The following is a 15,869-nucleotide window of genomic DNA, read 5'->3' as shown; positions in this document are numbered from 1 at the left end:
AATGTTTTATAAAACCTATGGAGGGAAATAATTGATGTATTACTAAAGTGCCATGGGAAGCGGCAGCAGCGGGAAGACAGCGAAGAGTCACCTGATCCAGTGAGTTTTTTTCTCTCCTTGATTGGGTTCTTTAATCATAAAAGAGACATAGGGTGTAGTGGAGCGGCCATCGTTGGAGCGGACTGGAGTCAGAGTGGGAAATTAGAGACTCTTACTCAAGAGGCTTCGACAAGAAGAGGCCGAGGCAAATGAACAGGTAAGAAGGGTAAGTTTTGTACTTTGATTATTGCTGCTTCAGTCTCAGTGTCCCTTAGTGCAGTGTAGACAGGGTGGCAGATATGGCAGTGGAATGCTCCTCCTGTAGAATGTGGGAATTCATGGAACTTGATGGTCTCCCTGACGACTACACCTGCGGGAAGTGCAGCCAACTTCAGCTCCTGAAAGACCGGATTAAGGAACTGGAGCTGGAGTTGGATGAACTGAGGATCATTCGGGACGCTGAGCGAATCATAGGAGTTTTGAGCAGGTGGTTACACCCAGAGGGCAGGATTCAGGTAGCGGATGGGTGAACACCGGAAGCGGTAGGGAAAAGGAAGTCAGTGCAGGGTCCCCCTGTGGCCATTCCTCTCAGCAACAAGTATACCCCTTTGGATACTGCTGAGGGGGATGATCTATCTGGGCAAGGCAGCAGGCAGCAGCAGCCAGGCCAGTAGCACTGTGGTGGGCTCTGAGGCTCAGAAGGGAAGGGTGAAGTCAGGCAGAGCAATAGTCATAAGGGACTCGATAGTTAGGGGGACAGACAGGAGATTCTGCAGCCGCCGATGAGACACCAGGATGGTGTGTTGCCTCCCGGGTGCGAGGGTCCTGGATGTCTTGGAGCGGTTGCAGAATATTCTTAAGGGGGACAGTGAACAGCCAGAGGTCATGGTGCATATTGGTACCAATAACATAGGCAGGAGAGGGGTAGAGGTCCTATGCAATGAGTATAGGGAGTTAGCAAGAAGGCTGAAGAGCAGCACTTCTAAGGCAGTAATCTCCGGATTACTCCCGGTGCCATGGGCTAGTGAAGGAAAGGACAGGATGATTGCACAGATAAATGAGTGGCTGGGGAGATGGTGCAGGGGGCAGGTTTCAAGTTCTTGTATCATTGGAACCTTTTCTGCGGAAGGGGTGACCTGTACAAGAGGGACAGTTGCACCTGAACTGGAAGGGAACCAATATCCTGGCAGGGAGGTTTGCTAATGCTACTGGGGAAGGTTTAAACTAGCTTCACAGGGGGCTGGGAACTGGAACAACAGGTCAGTAAGTGAGGGAACGGGCAGGAGGGCTGATGTCAGGGAATGTCGTATTAGGCAGATTCCTAATAACAGATGTGATGGGACGAATGGTTTGAAGTGTTTGTACTTTAATGCTCGGAGTATTATGGGCAAGAGTGATGAACTTTGAGCACGGATCAGTACATGGAACTATGATGTTGTGGCCCATTACAGAGACTTGGTTGAGGGAGGACGGGAGTGGGCGATCGACGTACCAGTGTTTCGAACTTTTAAGAAGGATAGAGATGGGGGTAAAAGAGGGGGAGGAGTTGCAATGCTAATTAGAGATAATATATTAGCTGCACTCCGGGGAGACATAATGGAGGCTCGGACACAGAGTCCATATGGGTAGAACTCAGGAATAGGAAGGGTGCAATCACTCTCTTGGGGGTGTACTATAGACCTTCCAACAGCCACCGGGACATTGAGGAACAGAAATGCAAACAATTAGGGAAATGTGTAAAAATTACAAGGTTGTGGTCATGGGAGACTTCAACTTCCTGAATATAGGCTGGGACTTTTTTAGTGCAAGGGCGTAAGATGAGGCAGAATTTGTTAGGTGTATCCAGGAGGGGTTCTTAAATCAATATGTTGACAGTCCAACAAGGGGAGAGGCTATACGGGACCTGGTGTTGGGTAATGAGCCTGACCAGATGACTCACCTGTCAGTGGGTGAGCAATTGGAGAACAGTGACCACAGATTAACTTTCAGGATAGCTATAGATAAGGATGGGTATGGGGATAGCGGGAGGGTTTTAAATTGGAGTAGGGTTAATTATGAAGGCATAAGGCAGGAACTAGGTAGAGTAAATTGGGAACACCTTTTTGCTGGCAAGTCCACGTCGAACATGTGGGAAGTGTTTAAGGATCAAATACATTGGGTACAGGATAGGTGTGTCCCAATTAGAAGGAAGGACATGAATGGCAAAACAAGGGAACCTTGGATGTCCAGAGAAGTGATGAACTTAGTCAAGAAGAAAAAGGACAAGTATGTAGAGCTTCGGAAGTTAGGATCAGACAGAGCACGTGAGGACTATAAAGAAGCTAGAAATGTACTCAAAAAAGGAATTAGGAAAGCCAAGAGGGGGCCATGAAAAGTCCTTAGCAAGTAGGATTAAGGAGAATCCAAAGGCATTCTATACCTACGTCAGGAATAAGAGGATAATGAGGGAGAGGGTAGGACCACTTAAGGATAAAGAAGGGAATCTATGTTTGGATGCAGAGGATTTGGGTGAGGTTCTGCATGAGTATTTCTCTTCAGTATTTACCCAGGAAAGGGACATGCAGGATGCAGAAATTGGAACTGAGGGCGTAAACATGTTAGGACATTTAGATGTCAAGGAGGAGGTAGTGTTAGGTTACCTAAACAGTATTAAGGTGGATAAGTCCCCGGGGCCCGATGGGATATACACCAAATTTCTGAGAGAGGCGGGAGAGGAATCTTTGTGTCCTCTTTGTATCCTGTTTGAGCACAGGTGAGGTCCCGGAGGACTGGCGAGTGGCTAATGTTGTTCCTCTATTTAGAAACATAGAAACATAGAAAAATTACAGCACAATTCAGGCCCTTCAGCCCACAAAGCTGTGCCGAACAAATCCCTACCCTAGAAATTACTAGGCTTACCCAAAGCCCTCTATTTTTCTCAGCTCCATGTACCTATCCAAAAGTCTCTTAAAAGACCCTATCGTATCCGCCTCCACCACCGTTGCCGGCAGCCCATTCCACGCACTCACCACTCTCTGAGTAAAAAACTTACCCCTGACATCTCCTCTACATCTACTTCCCAGGACCTTAAACCTATGTCCTCTTGTGGCCACCAATTCAGCCCTGGGGAAAAGCCTCTGACTATCTACCCGATCAATACCTCTCATCATCATATATACCTCTGTCAGGTCCCCCCTCATCCTCCGTTGCTCCAAGGAGAAAAGGCCGAGTTTCCTCAACCTTTCATAAGGCATGCTCCGCATTCCAGGCAGCATCCTTGTAAATCTCCTCTGCACCCTTTCTATGGCTTCCACATCCTTCCTGTAGTGAGGCGACCAGAACTGAGCACAGTACTCCAAGTGGGGTCTGACCAGGGACCTATATAGCTGCAACAATACCTCATGGCTCCTAAATTCAATTCCCCAATTGATGAAGGACAATACATCATATGCCTTCTTAACCACAGAGTCAACCTGCGCAGCCGCTTTCAGCGTCCTATGGACTCGGACCCCCAGATCCCTCTGATCCTCCACACTGCCAAGAGTCCTAGCATTAATACTACATTCCGCCAACATATTTGACCTACCAAAATGAACCACTTCACACTTATCTGGGTTGAACTGCATCTGCCACTTCTCAGCCCAACTTTGCATCCTATCTGTGTCCCTCTGTAACCTCTGACAGCCCTCCAAACTATCCACAACACCCCCAACCTTTGTGTCATCCGCAAACTTACTAACCCACCCCTTCACTTCCTCATCCAGGTCGTTTATAAAAATCACAAATAGTAAGGGTCCCAGTACAGACCTCCACTCAGAATACGACCCTTCAACAACCACTCTTTGCCTTCTGTGGGCCAGCTAGTTCTGGATCCACACTGCAATGACCCCTAAGAAAGGCACAAGGGAAAGTCAGGGGAACTATAGACCGGTGAGTCTCATGTCAGTTGTAGGGAAATGGCTGAAGAAAATTCTTCGAGATGGTATATACAAGCATCTGGAATCTAATGTCTTGATTAGGGAAAGCCAGCATGGCTCTGTGTGGGGCAAGTTGTGTCTTACTAACCTGGTTGAGTTTTTTGACAAGGTGATGAGAGAGAATGATGAAGGTAGAGCTGTGGATGTCATCTATATGGACTTCAGTAAGGCATTTGACAAGGTCCCACATCATCAGTTAATCAAGGAAGTTTGGATGCATGGGGTCAGTGGAGAATTGGCTGTGTGGATCCAGAACTGGCTTGCCCATAGAAGACAGAGGGTGGTGGTTGAAGGGACTTATTCGGGCTGGAGGCCTGTGAGTAGTGGTGTTCCGCAGGGATCTGTGCTGGGACCTCTGCTGTTTGTGATGTACATAAATGACCCAGATGAGTATGTTGATGGGTGGGTTGGTAAATTTGCAGACGATACCAAGATTAGTGGAGTTGTGAATAGTTTAGAAGATTGGCAACGGATATAGTGTGATATAGATCAGTTGCAGATGTGGGCAGAGAAATGGCAGATAGAGTTTAACCCGTATAAATGTGAGATGTTGCTAGGACTAATGTCAAGAGGCAGTACACTCTTAAGGGCAAGGCCCTTAACAGAGTTGAAGAGCAGAGAGACCTTGGGGTGCAAATCCATGGCTCGCTGAAAGTGGCTACACAGGTAGATAGGGTGGTAAAGGCGGCTTATGGAATGCTTGCTTTCATTAATCGAGGTATTGAGTACAGGGAAATGAACAGAAGAACAAATATGTTCAATTTTCCCTCAGTCTGACCAGGTCTCCTGTTGTTACTTGACTAATAAGCACAGGTAACTGAGTCAGTATGTGGCTATAGCACCTGTATAATCAAGACACCTGCCTTGGATGATCCCTTTAAAGAATGGCCTCAAAGACCGCTCATGACTGGTTTGTCTGAGACTTCGGGGTTTTTAAAGTTAAAGTGAATTTATTCAGCAAGGAGTTTCTATATTTGGTGGTAGATGATGAGGAAGTCAGAGACCTGGAGACAAAGAATGGCAATTAGATTGGAGAGCTAAAAGGGCCTCCTCCTGTTACTGTGCAGCCAAGAAAAAAGGAAGGGGTGGCTTACCTGTCTGCATCCTCCACCTGCTGCAGATTGAAGAGCAGTGAGGGGACGATCTTATCCATGTGCTGGGGTTCCCAGATGTTGGCTTGCAGTTCATCATTGACTGTTTTTCTCACCACTCCCTGCAGACCCTTTATACCAGACATACGGATTCTGATGGGAAGAATGTAGCAAAAGGTTCAAAGATGTGAATTTGGTTTCCAGCCACCTCCCCACATCTGCACATTGGTCTGGTCTAAGGAAGGGAGCTCAAGGAAATTCCACACATACTTTGTCATTACAAAAGTCCAGCTTTGGGCAAAAGTAACTTGACCTCAAGGAGACAGCATTTGTCTCGAGGGTAGACTCCTGGTGCTGCTGGTGCATACTGAGGGCTCTGGTGTCTGCCCAAACCTACAATTTGGTGCTAAGTTAGCATTCTTCTCCGGAGCAATGCAGGTCCCACCAATGGAATCACAGGTTTACGCAAACTAGGGCACGAGGGAGACCCTCAACCAGCTGCATCCACACTGCCTGAAGGAGAGTCATTGAGATTATCCCCACTCCCCATCCTTGGTCCAGAGTGTGCAGGTTATATCTCTTCAGACTCTCTTCAGTTTCTGTTCACAGTCAGAGAGTTAGATACCCCATTGCTATTTGGGTGACAATATTTCCTCAATTTTTCAAAACTACACACAGCATTCTTGCTGTGGCCCGACTACAGCGAAACCCTGACATTCTGCTGTCTGACCATTTGGATATCCTGATGTTTCAGGGTTCTGGTTCCTAAGGAGATGTTTCCCTCACTCCCTTCCAACTCATCAGGTCCCCAATTCCCACTCTCCCTTCCAACTCACCAGGTCCCCAGTTCCTTCCAACTCACCAGCACCTGGTTCCCATTCTCCCTTCCAACTCATCAGGTCCCCAGTTCCCATTCTCCCTTCCAACTCATCACGTCCCCAGTTCCTTACAACTTACCAGGTCCCCAGTTCCTTCCAACTCATCAGGTCCCCAGTTCTCACTCTCCCTTCCAACTCATCAGGTCCCCAGTTCTCACTCTCCCTTCCAACTCATCATGTCCCAGTTCCCGCTCTCCCTTCCAACTCACCAGCACCTGGTTCCCACTCTCCCAACTCACCAGGTCCCCAGTTCCTTCTAACTCACCAGGACCTGGTTCCCACTCTCCATTCCAACTCATCAGGTCCCCAGTTCCCATTTTCCCTTCCAACTCATCACGTCCCAGTTCCCACTCTCCCTTCCAACTCACCAGGTCCCCAGTTCCTTCCAACTCATCAGGTCCCCAGTTCCCACTCTCCCTTCCAACTCATCACGTCCCAGTTCCCACTCTCCCTTCCAACTCACCAGCACCTGGTTCCCACTCTCCTTCAAACTCACAAGGCCCCAGTTTCAATGCTCCATTCAAACTCAGTCTGGAATTGAGATTAGACATGAACTCACTTGGTCCTGTCAGTAACATCGTCATGTCCTGAGTGACACATTTCACTAAACCGACACACGAAGAAGTCATAGCTTCGGTGATATGACGGGGTGTCTTCTTCAATATTTGCAAACTTTATAAACTGTGGGAAAGAAAGCTCCTATTTAATCAAATAGATTCAGGTTCACACAAACCAAAACATTATTACATTATTTGGAGCAACAAACAATCTGCTTACGGAACAGGGAATTGAGCAGCATCCGTGGGGGAAAAGCAATTGTCAACTGGTGGTCTGACGCAGGGTTTTGCTGCGAGACAGTGACAGTTCCTTTTCCCCCCACGGATGCTGCTTGACCTGCTGAGTTCCTCCAGCAGACTGTTTGTTGCTCCAGATTCCAGCATCTGCAGTCTCTTATGTCTCCTTTGTTGTTCTCCTGTTCCTCATTGTATTCACTACTCCCTTCCCATGTCCAGTCCCTTCTTGTGTCCCCACTCGATCCATGCCCTCTAATTTTAGATACCCCTACCATCAGAAACACACACTGGCTCATAATTTTATATATCTCTACCATGTCACCTCTCAGTCTCCCTTGCTCCAAGAAAAACAGATCCAGCCCATCCAATCTCTCCATATACATAACTCCAGCCCACCAATGCAGGCAATATCCTTGTGGATCTTTTCTGGACCCTCCTTAGCATCTCCCAACGTGCATCACTTTGCACCTATCTGAGTTAAATTCCATCTGCCAGTCATAGGAAACATCGAAAACCTACAGCACAATACAGGCCCTTCAGCCCACAAAGTTGTGCCGAACATGTCCCTACTCTAGAAATTACTAGGCTTACCCATAGCCCTCTATTTTTCTCAGCTCCATGTACCTATCCAAAAGTCTCTTAAAAGACCCTATCGTATCCGCCTCCACCACCGTTGCCGGCAGCCCATTCCACGCACTCACCACTCTCTGAGTAAAAACTTAGCTCTGACATCTCCTCTGTACCTACTCCCCAGCACCTTAAACCTGTGTCCTCTTGTGGCAACCATTTCAGCCCTGGGGAAAAGCCTCTGACTATCTACATGATCAATGCCTCTCATCATCTTATACACTTCTATCAAGTCCCCCCTCATCCTCCGTCGCTCCAAGGAGAAAAGGCAGAGTTCCCTCAACCTGTTTTCATAAGGCATGCTCCCCAATCCAGGCAGCATCCTTGTAAATCTCTCTGCACCCTTTCTATGGCTTCCACATCCTTTCTGTAGTGAGGTGACCAGAACTGAGCACAGTACTCCAAGTGGGGTCTGACCGGGGTCCTATATAACTGCAACATTACCTCTCGGCTCTTAAATTCAATTCCACGATTGATGAAGGACAATACACCGTATGCCTTCTTAGCCACAGAGTCAACCCGTGCAGCTGCTTTGAGCGTCCTATGGACTCGGACCCCAAGATCCCTCTGATCCTCCACACTGCCGAGAGTCTTACCATTAATACTATATTTTGTCATCATACTTGACCTACCAAAATGAACCAGTTCACACTTATCTGGGTTGAACTCCATCTGCCACTTCTCAGCCCAGTTTTGCATCCTATCTATGTCCCGCTGTAACCCCTGACAGCCCTCCAAACTATCCACAACACCTCCAACCTTTGTGTCATCAGCAAACTTACTAACCCATCCCTCCACTTCCTCATCCAGGTCATTTATAAAAATCACGACAAGTAAGGGTCCTAGAACAGATCTCTGAGGTACACCACTGGTCACCAACCTCCATGCAGAATATGACCCGTCAACAACCACTTTTTGCCTTCTGTGGGCAAGCCAGTTCTGGATCCATAAAGCAATGTCCCCTTGGATCCCATGTCTCCTTACTTTCTCAATAAGCCTTGCATGGGGTACCTTATCAAATGCCTTGCTGAAATCCATATACACTACATCTACTGCTCTCCCTTCATCGATGTGTTTAGTCACATCCTCAAAAAAATTCAATCAGGCTGGTAAGGTAGGACCTGCCCTTGACAAAGCCATGTTGACTATTCCTAATCATATTATACCTCTCCAAATGTTCATAAATCCTGCCTCTCAAGAATCCTCTCCATCAACTTACCAACCACTGAAGTAAGAGTCATTGGTCTATAATTTTCTGGGCTATCTCTACTCCATTTCTTGAATAAGGGAACAACATCTGCAACCCTCCAATCCTCTGGAACCTCTCCCATCCCCATTGATGATACAACGATCATCGCTAGAGGCTCTGCAATCTCCTCCCTCACCTCCCACTGTAGCCTAGCGTCTATCTCATCTGGTCCCAGCAACTTATCCAACGATGCGTTCCAAAAGCTCCAGCACATCCTTGTTTTTAATATCTATTTGCTCAAGCTTTTCAGTCTGCTGCAAGTCATCACTACAATCACCACCACCTTGATATATTCCTTTACATATTTTTCCCAATTGATTTAGATCCTTAGGCAAGCTTTTTCACTGTCCACTATACTACCCATTTTGGTGTTATCTTTAAACTTACTAATCATGTCATTCTACATTCTCATCCAATATTATATGATAATCAACAATGGGCCCAGCACCAATCCCTGAGACACACTACAGGTCACAGGCCTCTAATCTGAAAAGCAACCCTTCACTACCACCCTCTGCCTCCTACCACCAAGACAATTTTGTATTCACGGTAGTGTAGCGGTTAGCGTAACGCTTTACAGCACCAGTGACCCAGGTTCATTTCCAGCCACTGTCTGTAAGGAGTTTGTATGTTCTCCCTGTGTCTGCATGGGTTTCCTCCGGGTGCTCCGGTTTCATCCCACATTCCAAAGACGTACGGGTTAGGAAGTTGTGGGCATGCTATGTTGGCGCCAGAAGCATGGCAACACTTGCGGGCTGCCCCCAGAATACGCAAAAGATGCACTTCACTGTGTGTTTCGATGTACATGTGACTAATAAAGATAGCTTATCTTAATCTTATCTTTTCCACAGTAAATCTGCCTCCACAGATGCTGCTTGACCCGCTGAGTTCCTTCAGCAGTTTGTTTTTTGCTCCAGATTACAGCATCTGCAGTCTCTTGTGCCTCCTTAGGATTTAAGAAGCTCTCTTCTATTTTTGAGCAAAGGCAGGTGGAAGTGTTTAATAATTTTGCAGCTACCACGAGGTTATCAGAATTTATAGCAACTGTCAAAAACAGAACCTTTACTCCTTAGTGGCACTGATCTACTCATTAATTTGCACTCTGAGAGTTGGGAGACAGACTTACCGAATTTGTTCCCAGGATCTGCAATGCTGCTTTATCAGACTCGAGAAGCTTGGCCACCATCTTGAGAAAACTCTCCACAAACAAGTTAATACTTTGGCAGTGACAGGCCATCAGGAGCTGGTCTAGAGCCTCCATCGCAATACACACATACCTGATGGGTAAGCAAGCATAATGGTCATGAGGAAATACAGCAACCTGTACATGCCCTTCCACATGTGCCACACCATCCCATATCTGGAAACTTTGGTTGTCCCTTCAGCCTTTGAATATTCAGAGATTAAATAATGCCTCCATCTGATAAGACCATTATATTCAGTGAAGTGAACAAACTTTCACTTTTGTTTTCCAAAGCCTGCAGCACTGCTATTTTAGTCTGGATGGTAGTGAAAGAAAGATGGTAGTGTAGAAATTGCAGGGGCCCTGGCAGATATATGTAAAACGTCCTTAGTCGTGGGTGCGGTGCCAGAGGACTGGAGGATAGCTCATGTTGTTCCATTGTTTAAGAAAGGCTCGAAGAGTAAACCAGGTAATTACAGGCCAGTGAGCCTGACATCAGTAGTGGGTAAATTATTGGAAGGTGTTGTGAGAGACAGGACATATAAGTATTTGGACAGCCAAGGGTTGATTAAGGATAGTCAGCATGGTTTTGTGCGTGGTAGATCATGTTTAACAAATCTTGTGGAGTTTTTTGAGGAGGTCACTAAGAAAGTAGATGAAGGTAAGGCTGTGGATGTTGTCTACATGGACTTTAGTAAGGCCTTTGACAAGGTCCCACATGGGAGATTAGTTCAGAAGGTTCAGTCAATGGGTATCCATGGAAAGGTTGTAAATTGGATTCGAAATTGGCTGAGTGGGAGAAGACAGAGAGTGGTTGTGGATGGTTGTTTCTCAGATTGAACGCCTGTGACTAGTGGTGTGCCTCAGGGATCTGTGTTGGGGCCATTGTTGTTTGTTGTATATATCAATGATCTGGACGATAACGTGGTAAATTGGATTAGTAAGTTTGCGGATGCACTAAGATTGGAGGTGTAGTGGACAGTGAGGAAGGCTTTCAAAGCTCGCAGAGGGATCTGGACCAAATGGAAAAATGGTCCAGAAAATGGCAGATGGAATTTAATGCAGACAAGTGTGAGGTGTTGCATTTTGGAAGGACAAATCAAGGGAGGACATACACAGTAAATGGTAGGGCACTGAGGAGTGCGGAGGAACAAAGGGATCTGGGAGTTCAGATACATAATTCCTTGAAAGTAGAGTCACAGGTAGACAGGGTTGTAAAAAAGGCTTTTGGCATCCTGGCATTTATAAATCAAAGTATTGAGTATAGGAGTTGGAATGTTTTGGTGAGGTTGTATAAGTCATTGGTGAGACCAAATTTAGAATATTGTGTGCAGTTCTGGTCGCCGAACTACAGGAAGGATGTCAGTAAGATTGAAAGAGTGCAGAGGAGATTTACAAGAATGTTGCTGGGTCTTCAGGAGTTGAGTTATAAGGAAAGATTGAGCATGTTAGGACTTTATTCCTTGGAGCGGAGAAGAATGAGGGGAGATATGATAGAGGTTTATAAAATGATGAGGGGCATAGACAGTGTTAATGCAAGTAGGCTCTTTCCAGCTAGATTAGGAGAGATAAGTACGAGAGGACATGGCTTTAGGTTGAAAACCATAGAAGGACCATAGAACCATACAGCACAAAACAGGCCCTTCGGCCCACCGTGTCGTGCCGTCCATCAGACCACCCTCACACTACCTAACCCCTTCCTCCCGCATATCCCTCTATCTCACGTTCCTCTATATGCCTATCCAACAAGCTCTTGAACCTGTTCAATGTATCTGCCTCCACCACCACCCCAGGCAGTGCATTCCATGCACCAACCACTCTTTGGGTGAAAAACCTCCCTCTGACATCTCCCCTGAACCTCCCACCCATAACCTTAAAGCCATGACCTCTCGTCTTGAGCATTGGTGCCCTGGGAAGGAGGCGCTGACTGTCTACTCTATCTATTCCTCTCAATATTTTATATACCTCTATCATGTCTCCTCTCATCCTCCTCCTTTCCAGTGAATAAAGCCCTAGCACCTTAAGCCTATCCTCATATTCAATACCCTCCAATCCAGGCAGCATCCTGGTAAATCTCCTCTGCACCCTCTCCAATGCCTCCACATCCTTCCTATAATGAGGCGACCAGAACTGAACACAGTACTCTAAATGTGGACTAACTGGAGTTTTGTAAAGCTGCATCATAACCTCGCGGCTCTTAAACTCAATCCCACGATTTATGAAAACCAACATCCCATTGGCCTTCTTAACTGCTCTTTCCACCTGTGAGGCAACTTTCAACGAACTGTGAATATGAACCCCCAGATCCCTCTGCTCCTCCACACTGCCAAGTACCTTGCCGTTTACCCTGTACTCTGCCCTGGAGTTTGTCCTTCCAAAGTGTACCACCTCACACTTCTCCGGATTGAACTCCATCTGCCACTTGTCAGCCCAGCTCTGCATCCTATCAATATCCCTCTGTAAGCTCCGACAGCCCTCCACACTATCCACAACACCGCCCATCTTAGTGTCGTCCGCAAACTTACTAACCCAGCCCTCCACCCCCTCATCTAAGTCATCTATAAATATCACAAAAAGTAGAGGTCCCAGAACCGATCCCTGCGGGACACCACTAGTCACTGCCTTCCAATCCGAGGGCACTCCTTCCACCACAACCCTCTGCTTTCTACATGCAAGCCAATTCCTAATCCACACAGCCAAGCTTCCTTGGATCCCTCGGCCTCTGACCTTCTGAAGAAGCCTACCATGAGGAATCTTATTAAGTGCCTTACTAAAATCCATGTAAACCACATCCACCACACTGCCCTCATCAATCTTCCTTGTCACCTCCTCAAAGAACTCTATCAGGCTTGTGAGGCAAGATCTTCCCTTCACAAAGCCATGCTGGCTGTCCCTAATCAGTCCATGATTCTCTAGGTGTTCATAAATCCTATCCCTTAGAATCCTTTCTAACAGCTTACCCACCACAGACGTGAGACTCACCGGTCTATAATTCCCTAGCCTATTCCTATTACCTTTTTTGAACAAGGGGACCACATTCGCAATCCTCCAATCCTCCGGCACCACCCCCGTAGACAACGAGGACACAAAGATCCTTACCAGCGGTTCAGCAATCTCCTCCCTAGCCTCTCGAAGCAGCCTGGGGAAAATCGCGTCAGGCCCCGGAGATTTATCTGTCTTAATATTATTTAACAACTTCAACACATCCTCTCTCTTGATATCAACAACCTCAAGAACATTACCCCTACCAGCACTCCCTTCCGCATCATCAAGACCCCTCTCCTCGGTGAATACCGAAGAGGAGTACTCATTGAGAACTTCTCCCACTTCCGCCGCCTCCAGGCAAATTCTCCCACCTTTGTCCTTAATTGGACCTACCGTCACCCTAGCCATCCTCCTACCCTTCACGTACTTGAAAAAGGCCTTGGGATTTTCCTTAACCCTACTAGCCAAAGCCTTTTCATGTCCCCTTCTAGCTCTCCTCAGCCCTTTCTTAAGTTCCTTCCTCGCTACCCTATATTCCTCACGGGCCCTGTCTGAACCTTGCTGCTTATACCTCATGTATGCTACCTTCTTCTCCCTAACAAGTCGTTCCACCTCTCTCGTCACCCACGGTTCCTTCACCCTGCCATTCCTTCTCTGCCTCACCGGGACATATTTATCCCTAACATCCTGCATAAGATCCTTGAATATCGACCACATCCCCATGGTACATTTTCCTTCAAAAAGGACATCCGAATTTACACTCCCAAGTTCTCTCCTTATAGCCTTGTAGTTAGCCCTTCCCCAATTGAAAAACCTCTTGTCCTCTCTGCACCTGTCCCTGTCCATGACAATTTTAAAGGTTATGGAGCAATGGTCACTGTCCCCCAAATGCTCACCCACCAATAGATCCTTCACCTGTCCCGGTTCATTTCCTAAAACTAGATCTAACATGGCATTCCCTCTAGTCGGCCTGTCAACATACTGCGTCAGGAATCCCTCCTGGACACATTTAACAAATTCTGTCCCATCTAAACCTTTGGCACTAAGCAGGTTCCAGTCTATATTTGGGAAGTTGAAGTCTCCCATTATAATAACCCTGTCATTTCTGCTTCTCTCCAAACACTGCCTGCCAATCTGCTCCTCTATATCTCTACTGCTACCGGGGGGCCTATAGAATACTCCTAGTAGAGTAACTGCTCCTTTCTTGTTCCTTAACTCCACCCATACGGACCCTAGAGATGATCCTTCTACAACATCCATCTTTTCTACAGCCATAACAGTGTCCCTGACCAGTATCGCCACCCCTCCACCTCTTCTCCCCCCTTCCCTATCCCTCTTAAAGGTTCAGGGGGAACATTAGGGGGAACTTCTTCACTCAAAGAGTGGTGGGAGTGTGGAATGGGCTACCATCTGATGTGGTAAATGTGGGCTCGCTCTTAACTTTTAAGAGTAAATTGGATAGATACATGGACGAGAGAGGTCTGGGGGCAGGTAAATGGGACTAGCAGAATAATGTTTCGGCACAGACTAGAAGGGCCAAATGGCCTGTTTTCTGTGCTGTAGTTTTCTATGGTTCTATGGTTCTATGGAAAGCATTTACTCCCTGTTTGAAAACATACAAGCAAAGCATTACCTCTGAAATAAGATGAAATAAGAAGGTAGAGGTGAGACAAAACCTTAAATCACTGCAGTCCTTTTGGTGAGGGTGCTCCCACAGTTGTGTTGGGGAGTGAAAAGCAAGACCTTGAAAGTAGCAATTTCTGGATTACTCCCGGGGTCACGTGCTAGTCAGGGCAGGAATAGAAAAATAGAACAGATAAATGCATGGCTGAGCAGCTGGTACAGAGGGCAGGGTTTCAGGTTCTTGGATCACTAGAAACTCTTCTGGGGCAGGGGCGACCTGTACAAGAAGGACAGGTTGCACCTTAACTGGAGGGAACCAATATCCTGGCCGGGAGGTTCTCTAGTTTTCTCGGGAGGCTTTAAACTAGTTTGGCAGGGGAATGGGAACCAGAGCACCAGGTCAGAAAGTGGAGGGATTGTGAGCAGATGTCATGACCAGTAAGTTTGTAAGGAAGGACACACAGGAGCAAGGTAAGAGATACAATGGGATGGACAGGTTGATGTGTGCTTATTTTAATGCTTGGAGTATTAAGGGTAAGGGTGATGAACTTAGAGCATGGATCAATACATAGAACTATGATGTTGTGGCCATTATAGAGACTTGGTTGGGAGAGGGACAGGACTAGATGCTTAATGCTCCAGGGGTTCATTGTATTAGAAAATATAGAGAGGGAGGTAAAAAAGTGGAGGGAGTTGCTCTATTAATCAGGGACAATATCACAGCTGCATTCAGAAGGGACATAATGGAGGGTTCATTCACTGAGTCTATATGGGTAGAACTCAAAAATAAAAAAGGTGCAATCACTCTGATGGGAATATACTACAGACCCCCCAATAGCCACCAGGACAATGAGGAAAAGATATGCAGGCAGATTAGGAAAAGGTGCAAAAACAACAGGGTTGTTGTCATGGGTGTCTTCAACTTCTGCAATATAGACTGGAACCTTCTTAGTGCAAGAGGCTTAGATGGCACAGAATTTGTTAGGTGCATAGAACATAGAACAGTACGGCACAGCAGATGTTGTACCGACCTATATAAACACCTACTCCATGATCAATCTAACCCTTCCCTCCTACACAGCCGATAAACCTCCATTTTTCTTACTTCCATGTGCCTACCTAAGGGTCCTTTAAATGTCCCTATTGTATTAGCCTCTGCAACCACTCCCGGCAGTGCGTTCCAGGCACCCACCACTCTCTGTGTCAAAAAACCTACCTCTGACATCTCCTCTAAACTTTCCTCCTCTGACCTTAAACTGGTATTGGCCATTGCTGCCCTGGGGAAAAGGTGCTGGCTGTCCACTCATAATCTTATACACTTCTATCAAGTCGCCTCTCATCCTGCATCGCTCCAAAGAGAAAAACCTAAGCTCACTCAACCTTTCCTCATAAGATACAGTCTCTAATCCAGGCTTCATCCTGGTAAATCTCCTGTGCATCCTCT

At 46.7% G+C, this 15,869-nt stretch overlaps 1 protein-coding gene across 5 annotated transcripts in view; it reads right to left on the bottom strand.

The window, feature by feature from the left end:
- LOC127568662 (protein EFR3 homolog B-like) overlaps positions 1-15,869 on the bottom strand; it is a 177,084-nt gene that overhangs the window by 124,430 nt on the left and 36,785 nt on the right. For all 5 annotated transcript variants that reach the window (XM_052012660.1, XM_052012661.1, XM_052012662.1 and 2 more), the window contains exons 4-6: positions 9,761-9,911; positions 6,524-6,645; positions 5,090-5,239 (exon numbers count right to left, since the gene is read on the bottom strand). In XM_052012660.1, the coding sequence (XP_051868620.1) occupies positions 5,090-5,239; positions 6,524-6,645; positions 9,761-9,911 (423 nt within the window). The remainder of the gene's footprint in view (positions 1-5,089; positions 5,240-6,523; positions 6,646-9,760; positions 9,912-15,869) is intronic.

The sequence above is a fragment of the Pristis pectinata genome, chromosome 3, assembly GCF_009764475.1.
Source record: "Pristis pectinata isolate sPriPec2 chromosome 3, sPriPec2.1.pri, whole genome shotgun sequence".
Taxonomy (NCBI): domain Eukaryota; kingdom Metazoa; phylum Chordata; class Chondrichthyes; order Rhinopristiformes; family Pristidae; genus Pristis; species Pristis pectinata.
This window is presented reverse-complemented; position numbering and strand designations above follow the sequence as displayed.